The sequence below is a fragment of the Mycteria americana genome, chromosome 7 (assembly GCF_035582795.1).
Source record: "Mycteria americana isolate JAX WOST 10 ecotype Jacksonville Zoo and Gardens chromosome 7, USCA_MyAme_1.0, whole genome shotgun sequence".
Lineage (NCBI taxonomy): Eukaryota > Metazoa > Chordata > Aves > Ciconiiformes > Ciconiidae > Mycteria > Mycteria americana.
The window spans coordinates 52,290,974-52,306,990 of record NC_134371.1 but is presented as its reverse complement, the minus strand read 5'-3'; the positions used below and the strand labels follow the sequence as shown (position 1 = coordinate 52,306,990).

At 36.4% G+C, this 16,017-nt stretch overlaps 1 protein-coding gene across 9 annotated transcripts in view; it reads right to left on the bottom strand.

Moving 5' to 3' along the window:
• Positions 1 to 1,785: 1,785 nt before the first annotated feature.
• The window catches only part of KYAT3 (kynurenine aminotransferase 3), a 37,087-nt gene continuing 22,855 nt past the window's right edge, over positions 1,786 to 16,017 (bottom strand). For 8 of the 9 annotated variants that reach the window (XM_075508444.1, XM_075508442.1, XM_075508447.1 and 5 more), the window contains 10 exons: positions 14,545 to 14,694; positions 13,169 to 13,255; positions 11,678 to 11,800; positions 11,472 to 11,592; positions 7,403 to 7,479; positions 6,415 to 6,504; positions 5,593 to 5,779; positions 4,494 to 4,567; positions 3,965 to 4,051; positions 1,787 to 2,541 (listed from right to left, as the gene is read on the bottom strand). In XM_075508444.1, coding sequence (XP_075364559.1) covers positions 2,479 to 2,541; positions 3,965 to 4,051; positions 4,494 to 4,567; positions 5,593 to 5,779; positions 6,415 to 6,504; positions 7,403 to 7,479; positions 11,472 to 11,592; positions 11,678 to 11,800; positions 13,169 to 13,255; positions 14,545 to 14,694 — 1,059 coding nt within the window. In that variant the 3' untranslated portion in view covers positions 1,787 to 2,478. Of the gene's footprint in view, positions 2,542 to 3,964; positions 4,052 to 4,493; positions 4,568 to 5,592; positions 5,780 to 6,414; positions 6,505 to 7,402; positions 7,480 to 11,471; positions 11,593 to 11,677; positions 11,801 to 13,168; positions 13,256 to 14,544; positions 14,695 to 16,017 lie in introns of all 9 variants that reach the window. The other variant, XM_075508450.1, reaches the window with a different exon arrangement.

Below are 16,017 nucleotides of genomic sequence, written 5' to 3'. Positions count from 1 at the left end.
ACAATGCAGTTATCTTTAAACATTGGACACCTGTGTGTCCCAACTCAAATTTGGTGCTTTAGCAGGTGAGTGATTAGCATACTAATGTGAGATTGGAAACAGTCAAACATAACAATGGAAAAATTATTTTGCTATAGTTTTCTTTATTTCCTCTTCAGCCCTGCATATATTTTTTTCTTTCATGCATATTCTAGACTGATTTTACACAGGGTGTTCCATTTGCCAGTGAGAGTAATACAAGCATGTTACATCAAGTCTTTTGGAAGCAGTGAGGTGCTTTTTTTTTTTTTTTTTTTTAACTGAGCACGGAAACATTGTAAAGGGAGGTGCATGGAAGAATCCTTAATACCTTACCACTGTTGTAAGGCCACACAACCACTGATGTATGTGCTCACATGCTAACAACCCAGCTATCTCAGGGAAATCTTAGACTGTAGAAACAGGGTTTTAAAAATACTTAGAGAATTGTGCTCTATAGCTGTTATCTTCAAGAGAAGCATGATGCAATGATCTTTAAAACTTTCTAGATATAACAGTGATGAAACTAGTATTACTTGTGTAATTACATTGTGTAATTGTGTGTACTTGTGTAATTACATAAAGGCTTAATTACATTCAGAAGCACCTGTTTCAAGGACAAGAAACCAAAATTCAAATATTTTATTATTTTGTATCATTTCAGAGGCTTAAGAAATTAGAAAATTTTGATTCACATAATCATACAAACATTTCATAGAAGCCTATGTTTTTACCATGTATTTATGTTAGAAAAATTTGCTTGATTTTATAAAAATTTACTTTTCATTAAGGCAGCAGACTATTTTACATTTTCCTTTCCCAAACTATCATGCAGCTCAATAGACTGTTGCATTGCCTTCTTAGTTCCTGCAACAGCACTGCAACTTACATAAACATAGAGTGTAGATTCCACAGAAATTTAATATCTTAAAAAAATAGTTCCTCCTGAAATTTAATGTAGGAATTTCCACAGGAAATTCATGCTGAAATTTCAGTTAAGTCATTTTAATTATTAAATTGATTTTTCTACATAAAGACTACACACCACCTTAAAAATACCAGCCAACCGTCTTCTGGTGAGATTCGGGGAATGGCAGTGCAAGACAGCTACAAAGACTACAGAAATCCCAGCTACTTGACTCCCAAAAGCCCAAGACCAATAAGTACTAATGAAAAAGCCTAGCAGCTGTTCTCACAGTCCATTTTCTTTTTTTTAGGCCCTGGCCATGGTCACAGTCTGATGGAATTCAGTTAAGTTTCCAGCTGTGTGACCACAGAACTAGTTACTGAATTTGTTCAGGCTTTCCACCATAAGGCCTCTGGGAAGAATATAGAAACAACATGGAGAACATAACACACAGCCTTAAAAGGTTACCTACCTGGATTGCTTCTGCTAGTGGGAAACCCATCCACAGATGAAAAGACCACAGAGAGCACTGAAATAGGAGGCAACTAGAAAGCAATTCTCCATATTGATCTCTTTTGAAACAGTCCTTTATCAACTGAGCTTGAAACAAAGTTAGTTGAGCTCCATAGCACAGTACTAGGCCCCATCCCCATGCTCCCCCTAGATCTGAAGAGTCTGAAGTAAGTTTGTTGTACAGTTACTAATGTTGTGAACATGGTAAGAAAAAGGATGGCAGGATTAATTATGTCACTATACTTCTGATTGTGAAGGAGCCTCTAAAGCAAAGTCTTCTATTTTGCTTTGTAGATTCATCCATGTAATAAATAAATAAATAGGTAGACATGAGTAAATAGAATTCCTACTCTAGATGCCACTTTTATAATTTTATTGAGGACTGAATACTTTCAGAACAGCACACATGAATATTGTGGGAAAATAAAATAGTAATTATGCAACGTAGCACTTTCAATCTTGCGATTGAATTCAGTACAATTAATTCAATACAATAAACACTGTCTTGATTTAACTCAATCACTTTATTTAAACTGATGCAATTTGTGCATGGATAGGGTAGGTAGGTATGTATGTAGAGAGTCACTGCAATTATCTAATATGAGGCTTATCTTAATTTTCCTCCATTGCAGGCTATTGGGTTTGACAAACCACGATGTTTAAGTCTCAACCCCTAGTTCCTATACTATCTCATACCAAAAACACTTCCCACTTTTTTGTGTATATTTTAAAATACCTATATCATCTATTTATTTTAACAGTCCTAGAAATTTTTGTCTTTCAGTAAAAGAAGTGAATCCCATAGATTTTTTTTAGGAAAAAAGTAAATTATTTTGAAAAGACTGAAAATAACCTCTGAGTTGCTTTACACATATTTCAGTAAATCATTGTTTTAACTCCTCAGCAGGTGGCAGCACAAAGTTATTTACAATGTCATATTAATTCTGTACTGTATTAAGTAATTTGTTCTTAAATTTGCAATAAAAAACCCTACTATTAGATAATTATATTATACCGGATGGAAGAGTTAATAAGAAAAATCAGGCTGTCTGTTTATTCCAGTCCTTCAGGATCACTTCAGCTGCATCTAGTGTGCTGTCTTTCTGCAAAACAAGATATATCACTATCACTGCAAGTATGGACTTCTTGAAAAGAGAGTAGCAGTCATGATTATATCATCCCAAATCAATATTTGGCACTTTCACTTGCATCCCATAAATATCTGTCAGTCAGTTTTTCATTAACAGTTATAGCTACAACTCTAGACTACACAAAGAATTCAATGCTGATTCCTTGCAAATATTTATTAGGCATATTTAAAAGAGAACATATTTTCTCAGTATTCATACTATCAAATTGAATGAAAGCAATACTTCTTATATAAATGCCTGGCATTTATGCAGTAATGTTCTTGGCAGCTCTATATTGGAGACATGCTAGCATAGTTTCCTAATCTTTATGTGTACAGTTGGGATTTCTAAATCTCCATGCAACCAAGTTATGCTGTGAACTACTTAAACATAATCCCTCTAAATATGGGTAATCTATCCACTGGCCAGTTGTGTGGCGTGGCTACAACCTGATGAATCATACAAGTAGTCTTTAACTTGACATGATTAGTGCTGTTCATCCTGGGCAAGCCACATTTACAACCAGCAAGTTTCATCCTGGTTGTTACTGGCTCAGTTTATATCATAGTCTTTATACCTCATCAAAAGAACCAAGTAACACAAGCAGAAACTCCCCTTCATTACTGGTTCAGGTCAAGGCTCCAATCTTTATACTAGAACAGTTAAGGAGTTGCACATGTTCCATTATTCTGACTCTGTTACAGAAAAATCAGGAAACATCTTAGGGCTGCAGGCTTATCAAAGCTTATGTACCTGTCCCCAAAGTCTTTCAGTCTTTTCAAGAACACATTAAACAGGAGGAAGAATATGTGAAAAGGAGGTGCTCACAAAATGGCAAAAGTCAGCCCATTCACAAAAAACATATAAAATAACTTCCTGTGTCTTTGTTTTCTTTTGTAATTTGGAGGTCATGTGAAACCCTATGTATTTTCAGGCAAGTGAGCTAAACTTGAAGGTGACCTCTTCGCTGTTTTTGTTGTTGGAAACTGAATAGGCATGGGATATACCACTCTGCTATACCATTATTCTCTGCTCTGCATTATAGAAATCACCTTAATTGATAGTGTACCTGTGTCATTCATTTTCACTGTCACCACTGGTCAAGAATGTTTTTAAAAAAAAGTCAATAGAGTAAACTAAAAAAGGCCTACCCACCCAGTTGTTTTCTGCCACTTGCCCTTCTTAGCCATGCCACCCACATTTATGGTTTAAAGTCCCTCAGCAAAAAGGTAGTTGAAGCTACTTTGTGCTGAATTTTACACCAAGCTAACTTTCGTGTTCTTAAAACCATCCAACTCAGGAGATCCTGGGCAAAATGTAACAATCAGTCTCTTGCAGATTTCTGTACTGCATTGATTTTTTGGAGTCTTTAAGTCTTCCCAGGACACATATTTACCTTAATGAAGCAAAAACGTATATATTTTTCAAACTGCCTTTTTGTCTCAGGACCACAGAATGCTGAAAGAGGAATTGCTGACAGCTTCTGAAACATAAAACAAATATTATTTGCTTATTTTATATATGTATTTTAAAAAAAATCTGTTTTAAGCATGATGATTTTACTATTCCATTTCTAGAACTGTCCCTTCCAACATGTGCGGGAAAGACAAGGTTCAGTTTTGTATGCACCAGCTAGTCTTAACTAAATTCAAATTATTTTTCTTAAGCAAAACATTTCAAAGGTACTTTTGTACAGCTAGCATTTAAGCATGCTGAAAGTGCTGGGACGTAACACAAACCTACAGAGTACATTTTCAGCATATTTAGCAATATTTTAGCCACATCATTATCAGCAGTTACTACAAACACCAAATAATATTTTGAATGGAATATCTCTACTACATTATTTAATAAGTACAGCTGCACTGCTCTTGCTTTCAATAGAAAATCATTTCTAAAACTAGAGTATGACTACAACACCTTACCTTAGATGTTATCATCCATTTGACAAATTTATAATCATAAGGTTGTTTCTCATCTACATCAGAGAGATCCACATCTAAAAAAATTAAATTTAAAACAAACATGTTGTAAGATTTTCTAGACTCCATTGGGAAGGCATTCTTTAACAGAACTTTATTATAGTTAATACTTAAGAATAAAGATGTATGCTTTTATTTTAAAATGTAATTTTAAAATTATACTATAACAATTAAAATAGGCCAACAGATTGAACCGTTCCATTATGACCTGAGCACTTGCTTTCCATTCAAAGCAAATTCAGACATATAGCTTGGAAGAAAGCCATGCAGTACTCCAAGAAGTCCTCAAGTCTGGGTTATTGAGGGATCAGGACTGTGGAGGGTACTGAAGAGTGTATTGCATGGACAGCAATAATCACTGCAACTGCAGTTTCCTCATCTATGAAACTGAGGTATCTACAACTTTCCGACACATGGTAGCACTGCAAGGTCCAGCTGTGTTTAAAACATTTCTGTGTGAATGGTTAAGTGCCATTAGGACCAGTTAGTGAAAAACGTGGAACTAGAAAATGTTCCCCTGTGGGAATTCTTCCTCCAAAGTTACCATAACCTAAATTTTCAAAAGGTTTTGTAAATTTTGGTAGCATTTTACAGTGTTTAGAAATCAGAATGCCTCAAAGAGCCTTCAGGATATGACTTCAGATTAAGAAAAACAAACAAACAAACAAACAAAACCCAGAAAGGGGAAAGTACAAATGGTACGAACTGAGGATATTAAGCCGGTGCTTGGCTCTCAAAACTCTTTCATAATCATAGACCTTTTCAAAATAGAAATTTTTATCCACCTCCTTTATCCTCCCTAAAACCTTGCCAAAGCTTTGCAAAACACGGACAGTAGTTAGGATCACAAACAAAAGCTTTGCTGAAGCTTATAAAATCTACCTCCCAGGCTAAGGTCAAACAGAAAATTTCAGTCCCAGTTAGTACTTCTGACAATGTTATGCAAACATGAAACAAGAATATACTTTAAAATTAAGTTTGCATTTTCAGATTAACTATAATATTTGCTTTCCACACCCTTTTTAATAAACTTTATACTAACTTAATGTAGAAACATCAACAATCATAAAGTATCCTCCATCTGGAATGACAGGCTTTAGTCCAGCTTCTTGAAGTAGCTGAGCCATCCGATCACGCTTGCTTTCCAGCTCCCGAGACAGTGAATAAAAATAGCAGTCTGGGTCATCCATGCGTTTGTAGTCTATCCAAAATGCTTGTGCCAAAGCCTCCTGGAAACATAATCAATGTTCAAAGTACTCATGGACACTCAGTAAACTCACAGACACTCCCACACTTCCTATTGAAATCACGTGGATTCTTCGATTCTGGCCCTTAGTAAGCAAATCAGCATATACAAATTACAGAAGCTACATCCAAGTGTGTAATTTGTTTATTACTTTGTGCTGTGGCAACACCCAAAGCACCCAATCATTTGCTAGGCACTAATCATATACAGGAGTCACAGTCCTTGTTTACAAGGGTTTACAATCTGAATTGAAGCTAAGTTTAAATTATTGATAATAATGTATCATAGAATACTAGAAACTAGTAGACAGAGATAACGCTCAGTAAAACAAGACCTTATTGCAACAACTTTTATTTGTATTTGCTAGGAAACCACGAAGATTGTCATGTTCTATGCAAGAAGCAGCAGTTTATAGGTGAAAGAAGAAAGAATCTGCAAGACTGATTTTTTTTTTTTTTAAATATCTGGTGAGCTGACCAAATTCATTCCCTCTTCTTGCACCCCAGAACACATATTTTGACAAATAAAAATTAATTGTCATGATTATTGTTTTATTACAGTGAGGCCTACAGTTTTGCTACACCAGAAAATAACAACCTCTGCCCCATCTGGACCTACCTGTAATGGAGTTGGGCAAGTATACAGTGTATTTTGGTGAACAACTTGCAAATGCTTAATCAGGTTCTGGGGGCCAATAGACCAACCAAGCTAAGGGAAGAAAGCATGCATATGTTATACTTACAGCAGTGGTGTTACTAAAAATTAACAGAGAATTAAAATTAGCCAATATCTCAAGTTTTTCTGTTTTAAGAGTTGGTAGTGAATTTGTTTTGATAAAGAGTTAAGAAAAGAGCTGGTTTACACAAAGTTTGCTGAATGATGCCATTAAAAAAATTCTAGATTTGAGACAAGTTATAGTTTCACTTATCCCTCTCTCTCATAGGGTACTGAGCAAACTTTTAACTCTTCATATAACAAGGGTTAGAAATCAAACTGAGCATTTATTAGGAATGTTATTCCTAATTGTTTTAGAATCTTTCCATCTCATAAGCTCCTGTGTCAAAGGTGGTTTGAGCACAAAACAAAAGCTCACTACTGAATCATGTATGTCATGGTTCAGTTCGAACACAGGTGATGAAGAAGAAAGACTTCAGTTGCCAAATGGTTAAATATTCTTGTTTACTTTCTGATATGTATTTTAAAGTCAAGCGAAATATTATCATTAAATATTTTATAGAAATATAAGCCATTCCAAACATACCATTATCACAATCTGAAAATATCACCACAAAACTGGAGAGTTAAAACATGATAATATCCATGTTTTCTCCAAGAATCTTGACTGGTTTTGAACAAATCATACTATGTTTGGTTTTTTAGTATTGTTTTCTCACAAGAGCTTATTAATTGAGAGACAAGAAGATAATTAAAACATGGGTGTTCAAGATAGGTAGTTGCTCCAACTGAATGCTATCTTCATGTTTTGGAGACATGGAGATTTGCCAGAAGCTTTCAAAAGACAGGTCATAAAAACAGAGACTTTTTAGTGTAATAAATGCATTCTGCTTTTTATATAACTGAACTCTTTTATATTGATTCTCCTTACCTTCCAGCCAGTTACACTGTATGTTTTTCCAGCACTTCCTATAGTTATTGTTCTTTCCCACATACCTGGCAATGTAGCTGTATATAAAATAAAATTAATTGGGTACAGGTGCACTCACATATTCCATGTAGTTAGAAAAACTGTACGGCCTCTAGCTCAGACCTATATGTTGATATATCATTGCAGAATATTAAGCAAGCAATGAGAATATTCTAAAATTATAGCAATTGTAACAAATGAGAAAGGATATATGGGCCAATGCTTTTTGGCATGAAAAGAAGGTAAGGATTAATGAAAGGAGAAAGAAGAGGCAGAGAATAAGAGGCACAGTCTGTGAAAACTACATGTTAGTTATCCTCAGCTAAAATGCATAATTATTCATAAGAAAGATATGATCTAAGAAGTGGCTACCCATTCATCTCAAGACAGCATTATTTCTGATGCCTGATAATAGCACCATATACAATATTAACTGAGGCGCTGCAAGCCATTTTAATAGAATTGTCCAGGTCAGTGTCACTGGCTGTCTCAGACATCAGAAAAAGAAAATAATTACTAAGACTTCTAACCCAGAACCAAACACCATAAGAATCAGAAAACTAGCAGAGTGAGTAAATAAATTATGTTTTGTCATGTAATTTGAACAGGCCTGGGACTGACTGACAATATCAGCTAGCTAAGGATGTCTGCAAGGATTAAGGGATGCATGGAGGCCTATCTCTGTCTCTGTATTTGTATCTGGTAGGAGACCAAAATCCTTTATTTCCCTTCCAAGGAGATGACAGAGCAAAGGTCTCTTCCTGTAGTTTGCAAATTTTTTTCTGTACACTGCTTCAGGGGAGCTCTATTTAGACTCTTTAACTTAATTCATTTTCAACAAAAACAGATAAATCAAGACACACTTAAGTCTGAGACACAAAGTTAGACAAGGTCATACCATTACTGCAATTGCAGTGGTCAACAACATCCAGCTCCACCTCAATTGTACGCTAGAACCACTACCAATGATCTGTCAATTGTTAAATCCCCTCTCTAGGGAGGCCAACAAACAAAGGTTTTCCAAATAAAACCACTGAATTTCATAAGGAAGTTTTTGCAGCAGTTATCTGCATTAGACATGGTATAAGTCTTTGCAGTTACTTGAAAACATGTATTGTATTTTTTTGAGTACATTTGCCAAGAAGAGAAACAAAACAGCAGGAAAGAAACTCATATTCCTGTTAGCCCACCCATATTCACTCAACTGCTCTGTGACCTTGAAAACAAAAAGGCGGTTTGAACAGATGCATCTTCTAGCTAGCTAGGTCAAGAGTATAGATCACTTCCTAAAGGCAACCAAAGGAGCTCTCACAGACTGCAAAAAGAATTGAATTTCAAAGATAATGCCCTCTAGCGAGACTGTTTTGCCACATAGTCATAGGAATTCAACCTTGGAGACGGAATGTAATGGCATTTCAAACAATAGCCGCAGCAAAAGGGCACAGGGGAAGAAGCAGCTCCATTGCTTTTACAAGCAGCAAGTTTTAAATAGAGAGGGAAATTCCTCCATGCCATATGGCAACATCATTATATGACACCATAACCAAGTCTGACTACAATTTAAAAACTAATGAAGTGCAAACTAACACGTATTATAAGCCTGTTACCTGGGACGGCACTCAGCTTGTTGAGAGGCTTGTTCAGAATCCTCAGTTATGAGATGCAATCTCTGAATCTGCCAGTGCAACACTAATCATTACTTAGAGGAAGTCCACGGTTTTACGGAAGTCAGATAATGATGAGAAACATGATGAAGTGCTCTACACTACAGAAAACTGCTTCAGTGACAGCACAAAGACTGTACTAATTTTATGATCTGTGGCTGGCAACCCCTGTTAAATTGTATTAAGGAACCACCATCAGACCCTGTAAATTGATGCAGTATCCATTTTGCATCTCACAAAAAAAGTGTCACTACATTTGATGGAATATGTAGAGGTTAATATGGAAACACAAGAATTTTTAAATAGTGAAATAACACATTCATTTTTTCTTGTATTACCTTTTGTAGACTTAAAAAAAAATCTAAGAAATTTAAGTTACGAAGAGCAGATCTTGTTTCTTTTACTGAAATAATGTTATTGTTTACAGTGTTACCCTGAAGGTTTTATAGTCATTTTAACACTAAAGTTAAAGATGGTATCATGGGATCTGTTAGAGAATATGTACCTAAACCTAGCTGACTACCTGTCCAGGCTTCAACTTGCATCATCATTACACAGTATTTTTACATTTTATGCTAAACTACAGAATGCCTTTTGTTCAACTGGAAATGTTTTGGTTTGAAGCATTAAAATGACAATACTGATACTAACTAACAATAGAGTTACTGTGTCTTAAGAATTCACCACCTGTCCACTAAGACAAAGTGTAACTGACAACATGAGTGTTCAGACTTGCTGCCATTGCAAAGGAAAATGGATTACCTTACACCACCCACAGAGATGTTGATTCTGAGGATGGCTATTTGCATGAACCACCTGCTAAGCCCATGAAGAAAGCTTTAACTCATTTTACTTTGCAACTGGGACATGATAAACCACACATGATCAGTTACTGTGGTAACTTGTTAGGATGCACTGACTCAGATTACTATCACATGAATGTACCCAAAATGTTCCCCTTCTTCCATGTCTGAAGGTCTTCAAGAAGGTATCACTATCAAGGCACCACAACAGCCATGAAATTGGGCCACTTTCAAAACAGACTCATAGCCTATGCATGGCAAATACAATCAAGGTACTGCAGCTGTATGATCAGCAACTGTATAGCTGAGCTAATAAGTATTGCAGGGTCATTTAGATATAATTTCCATTTTATTGTTTATAAGATTCAGTTTTTACAATGATGTAGCCCCCACTAATGGAAAGGGGTTTTTTATTGCCACTCTACATATATGGAATTGAAGCATAGAAGCAAAGTTATTCAGCATTCAACCTGTGGTAAAGCCAGCAAAAAAACCTAAGCTTTTTCATGTCTAAGTTATATTTGTCTCTTGATTTCACTGTTTAATCTCAACTAGATGTCTCTATTGCACGTGACTGAAATGTGCCGTCATTATGACAATAAGTACATCATAACAGATAGTTTATGCAAGATGCTACCATCAGAAACAAAATGTTTGTACATAGAAGAAGGAAGTTTTGGACTCTAGCCAGCTCAAATACATCAGCAGATCCAAACCAAGATCACCACACTGGAAACTTTTACATAAATGCTTAGCTGTAGGATTATAGGATTGAGGAAGGAGTTCGGTAACCTGCGCTGGATTCACTTGTTCTGAGACAGTGGGAGTGATTCCACTAACTTCAGTGAAACTTGGATCAAGAAGTAAAACAAGAGGGACAGGAACATAACATCATATTTGGTTTTCTGGTTTGTTCTTGCAATGGTGCTTTACCCCTGTAGCAGTACTGCCTGAAGACTTTCGCATGTTTTCACACTGCCCACGCAGTGACTTCATTGAATTCAATGTCCATTATTTAACACTGTCTCTGCACTTCGGAGGGACAGTGTACATGCACTATCTCCACACTAACCTTTATACTTTTTTTTTCTTTTTATAAGTAGTGGAGCAAAAATAATTGTGTTCCTCATTATGCATTTCCCTCATTGATTATCTCTATAATGCTTTGACAAGGAAGTTTTAATCCCCCTTCCTTCTATTAGTTCTTCAGCAAAGCACAGTCCAATATACATACATGAACAGCAGTTACACTTGTCATGGCCAACAAAGTAACTGAACAAGAATGGGATATTCAGATGATCATAACTGATTTATGAGCATCAGTCCCACTGGTTTCTATGGATATCTGCTTCAAAGTCACTTAAGAGCTTTTGGAAATTCTATTTGGAAATTATTCTTTAAAATATTTTTCAGAAAAGGGAGGGGCTCTCCTCTTTAGAGTCTAAACACTGTAAAATGGTCAAAGCTTGAAGTTTGAGCTCCTTCCAGCAACCATTATCTCTGAGAGGCACATTTATAACATCATTCCACAACCACTTCTAAGATGCCACAAAAAATCAGTACCTATTTTAATGTGTTTATTTCCTTTATACACCAGCCATTCATATACCTCATCGCTGATGCACAGGCTATCATGTTTAATACAGAGATCAGCTATTACTTGGAGCTCTTCTCTGGTAAACACCTGGGATACAAGAAAATACAATGCATTAATCATAGTATTTAAAACATACTCTGAAATTACAGTAGTGTTAAAGCAGGACTCTTACCTTGCCTATAGGGTTGTGCGGGGTATTCAGAATAATTGCTTTTGTTTTGGAATTAAATTTTTTTGCAAGTTCAGCAGGATCTAAGACCCAATCAGCACTAGATGCAGAGTTTCCATCATTTTTCTAAAAAAAACCCAATAAATTTATGCATTACTTGAATATAACAAGTTACAGCCTAAACAGAGATGCCCAACTTACCACCCTCAGATATTTTCATAGCCATACTTGACAACCTATCCAATCTGTCCTGCTCTCCTGGGAGAAGGCACTTCTAGGAACAGGCAGGGAGGCTAAGAACAAGGTAAATTATTGTGACAGTGGCTGTCCTCTCCTGGCCACTGCCTGTCTTAAAGCCTCCCCAGGAACTGGTTTCCAGGATCTGGTTACACACATGCTGATTATAACAGTGTGTAATGCAGGAAGCCCAGTCACATGACAGGAGAGTTTATGGCCTTCCCAGCCACGAGAACAAGCGTGTGCATGCTTGGCTGGAAAGATTGATCACCACTGGAGAGATTCAAGGTCTTTTCCTCCTCCTTGTCCATATGAAAATGGCCAAACAGTTAAAAATCTGCACCACTGAGGCTCTGGAGTTGCTGTAGTATTACACACAGACAATAAAAGTTTGGGCCAGTTGCTACAGAGAACAAAGAGAATGGCCACACTAACTTTCTGACACCTGCACATTACTGGGAGAGGGCCAGACCAAAAACAAGGGTGTGAAACAGCCAGTTTCTGAGGGCACCCAGAGGAACAGTCTCACCTACTCCCACTGCAGTCTTGGGGGTTTTGTCACTCTGTTGTTCTGATTTCATGGTGTCCATGCAACAGTCCTGCCTAAAGAGCCCCTCCACCCTCCCCATGCAAGGCTGCCAGTCACCCAAGGCAACGGTAACAAGCAGGATCAACACTTTGCATCCAGAATGATCCTTGCAAGCTGCCAGCATAATGCCAACAGTACCAATTTGAAAATTAACCCATACCAAAATTATTCTTTTTACCAATAAAGGAAACTAATTCTTATATGTATAGCAAATATGTCTACTGCATGATCGCTCCTTATTTAGTAAGCAGATTTTGGAAAAGAAATTATATTCTGCCATTGTAGGGGCTGCTGAAGGGATCAGAAATGAGATCCTTTTGAAAACCAGTAGATACACAAATTGCACTGATATGTGATCCTTCTTCCCTTATTTGTACTGAAAACATTCTCCGATGACACCCAAAAAAGGAGTTTTGATCAGCTTTTAGAATGCACAAACTAAAGTAAATGAGAAACATTGTCCCACCTTATCCAACACTAATAAAATATTCTGTCTGCTTTGGATTATCATTGTCTCAGACTTACACTATAGCAATCTATCTCATTTTATATAATTGGATATTATGAAAAACTATACAGAAAAACATTGCCTAGAAGGTGTTCATCAAACTGTATTGAGTATGGATGAGAAACTTTATATGATAAATAATTTTTAAAAAGCTACTCACGTATCTCAGTGGGATAAAAACAGGCTTTCCACCTGCCATCTTTACCATTGGTTCATAACAGTCATAAAATGGCTCTATTATTATTACCTGAAATTGCAATCATCAGTATCAGAAACAGAGAATTTACCGTGTAAGATACCATCATATTTCCAGATTTAATTTGGTGGTATAACTTGATAATGTTTCTGGCACTCTATCCTAATCTAACACTGCAGAATGTTCCTTCTTTTAGAACATCATATAACAATGCCTTCAGTCTAAGTATGATAAGCACTACTCATTTTTGACAACACACACAAGCTGTTCTTCTATAGTTACACATTACAACTATTAAGATATTTCTTCTATAGTTACACATTACAACTATTAAGATATAATATTAGGAATATTTGGGTCCTGCGCACAGATTTGAAGGTGCAAGGTAAAGATGAAAAGATGGGAGACAGCACCACCAAACTGTTGAACAACAGCACAGCTGCCCTAATTCTGTCCATGAATTTCAGGATTTCCAAGTATCTCACAATCTCAGAAGAATGGCTTAAGTCCTCAAATTTTATCAGAAGAAAATTTTCAGGTAGAAAAAGAGGACAAATTCAAGGAAAACTGCGTAGAGGCTAGATAAATGGAAAAACAAAAAAAAAACCAAAAAACCAAAACCAAAGGCTAATAGCAGAGAACTGTTACAAAAAAAGGGAAGTGACTATCAGAGCAACAGAAAAGGAAGAAAAGATACAGATGAGAATATATTATACAAGCGCAACCAACAAAACACTGAAAGCAAAATGGATGACAACACAAAAAGTTCTTGTCCACTACAGATACAAACAAATATCCCCCCCAAATGACTTTTAATATCATTGTCAAAAAGGCAGACATCAGTAGCGAAGGGATGAATCATCACCGCTAGTACAGTAATCCTAACAATCCTTTCTTTAAAGGGCTTTTTTGCTTTTCTGCTACCTATGCTGCTACCATGCAATGGTCCAAAACAGATACACAATGGTTATTCAAACACCAACAATAGTTTGCACCACCCTTAGTCTTCTGTTGCAGACAACAGCCCACAAATTTTCTCAAACAAGGAATCAGTGTGTATTGTGTTACCTAACAGTAATAGCGACAAAGAAACTGCTACAGGTACCGTAAGTATGAAAGAAAGGGGTTTGTGAGTTGGTGAATGATAGGAAGACATTCAAAGGATAGTCTCCTGATCACAGCTTCTGAAACTGTAAGTCAGATGTGCAACTGTAACAAATCAAATTAATGGAGATCAGAAAGAAGCCCCAATATTAACTTATATTTAAAAGTCGACGAATAAAAAACAGGTAAATTCTCATTTCGGTGAGTACACGTGAATATTTCAAATAAAAACTTACTTCATCTCCCTCTTCAATTAATGCCTGTATTGTACTAAAGAGAGATCCATAAGCTCCAACGGTCACCAGGATATCTGTGAGAGGATCAATCTTTCTTCCACAAACTCTCTCGTACACTTGAGACAAGGCTTTCACCAGTGACGGATGTCCCTGTTTAAAGCAAACAAATGCAACTGCTTGGTGTGTTCCTGATAATGTACAAAGCCCATGCTTGGGTTTTTTCCACATATATCAAAATAATACATTTTGAAATAGAAAAATACGACATGAGCCCTCAGTGTTAACGGCTGTTAACAGGTAGCACAGTTTAAAGTTTTTGCACCTTAGGGAAGAAAAGTGCTTTCAATGTATTTGTATCTACTAGGAAATTCTTTTTTTATATCTGATGCTTTTTAATGTCTATCTTATTATCACATCTCAGGATAGCTCCAGGTAGCCTATAGGAGTGCTAGGACAAGAGACAGGAGGAGGGAAGGGAATACTCTGACACCAATTCATCCTCACGCCCTTTAGAGTCTCTTTCCCACCTGACCATATTTCCATCTGAAGCTCCTTCTGTTTCTTTCCTTATCTTTCCACTAAAAATTATTTGGTGCAAGGGAAATCTTTTTATTCTGTTTATATTCTGCTGATAAACAGCACTTGTGATCAGAATGATGATTCATAACATCATATCCCAAATCTCAGAGCACCATTCACCATTTGTGTTCCCTACAGGGACATTGCAGTTAACATACTCTTCTCAAAATGTGCAAAGAACAAGAAAACAAACATGCAACAAAGATCATATACAATATGGAAATAAGAAGGCACAATTCTCTTTACTCAGGAAGGCTACAGGTTTCCTGCTGTGAAAACCTTTTTTCTTTTTGGATACTTGGTAGAAATAGAAAACAGCTCTGTAAGAAAATGCACCTATGTAACAAAAATCCTTCTCTAAAATATTGAACATTGTACCTCTACACACAAGGCATAAAATCATGAACCCTTCTGTAAACAAGAACATTACCACAAATTAAGGCTTACAAGTCACTGTTGATTCAAATGACAGCCATTTCTTGCCATGAGCATGTCAGCTACACAGGAATGCTGCACCACCCAAGTCACATTAAGTCACTCTACAGGCCGTAGCCCTACAGTCCATGAGAGGTCCAAGTGCTGAGAGCTGAGACAATGGCTCAATTATGAGATGGATGTGCATCATTCATACTCATCCCTCCCATATTTGCTACCACAAATATTTATGCTCAAAAATCTTAGAAGTGCAGAAGTTTATAGAGGAAGTGCAAAGGCTGAAAATGATCCCACCCATCTTTTGTGTGTCTGCCACTAAACAATTGCTTTATACTTTCAAGTTATACATATATATATATATTCTACTTGCAGAGATTCTGCACACAACTGAAGGTGATTAAACAAAGTGACCCAAAGAAGGATGGTAATGAGGCTACATTCACGGGGGATTTTTTTTTT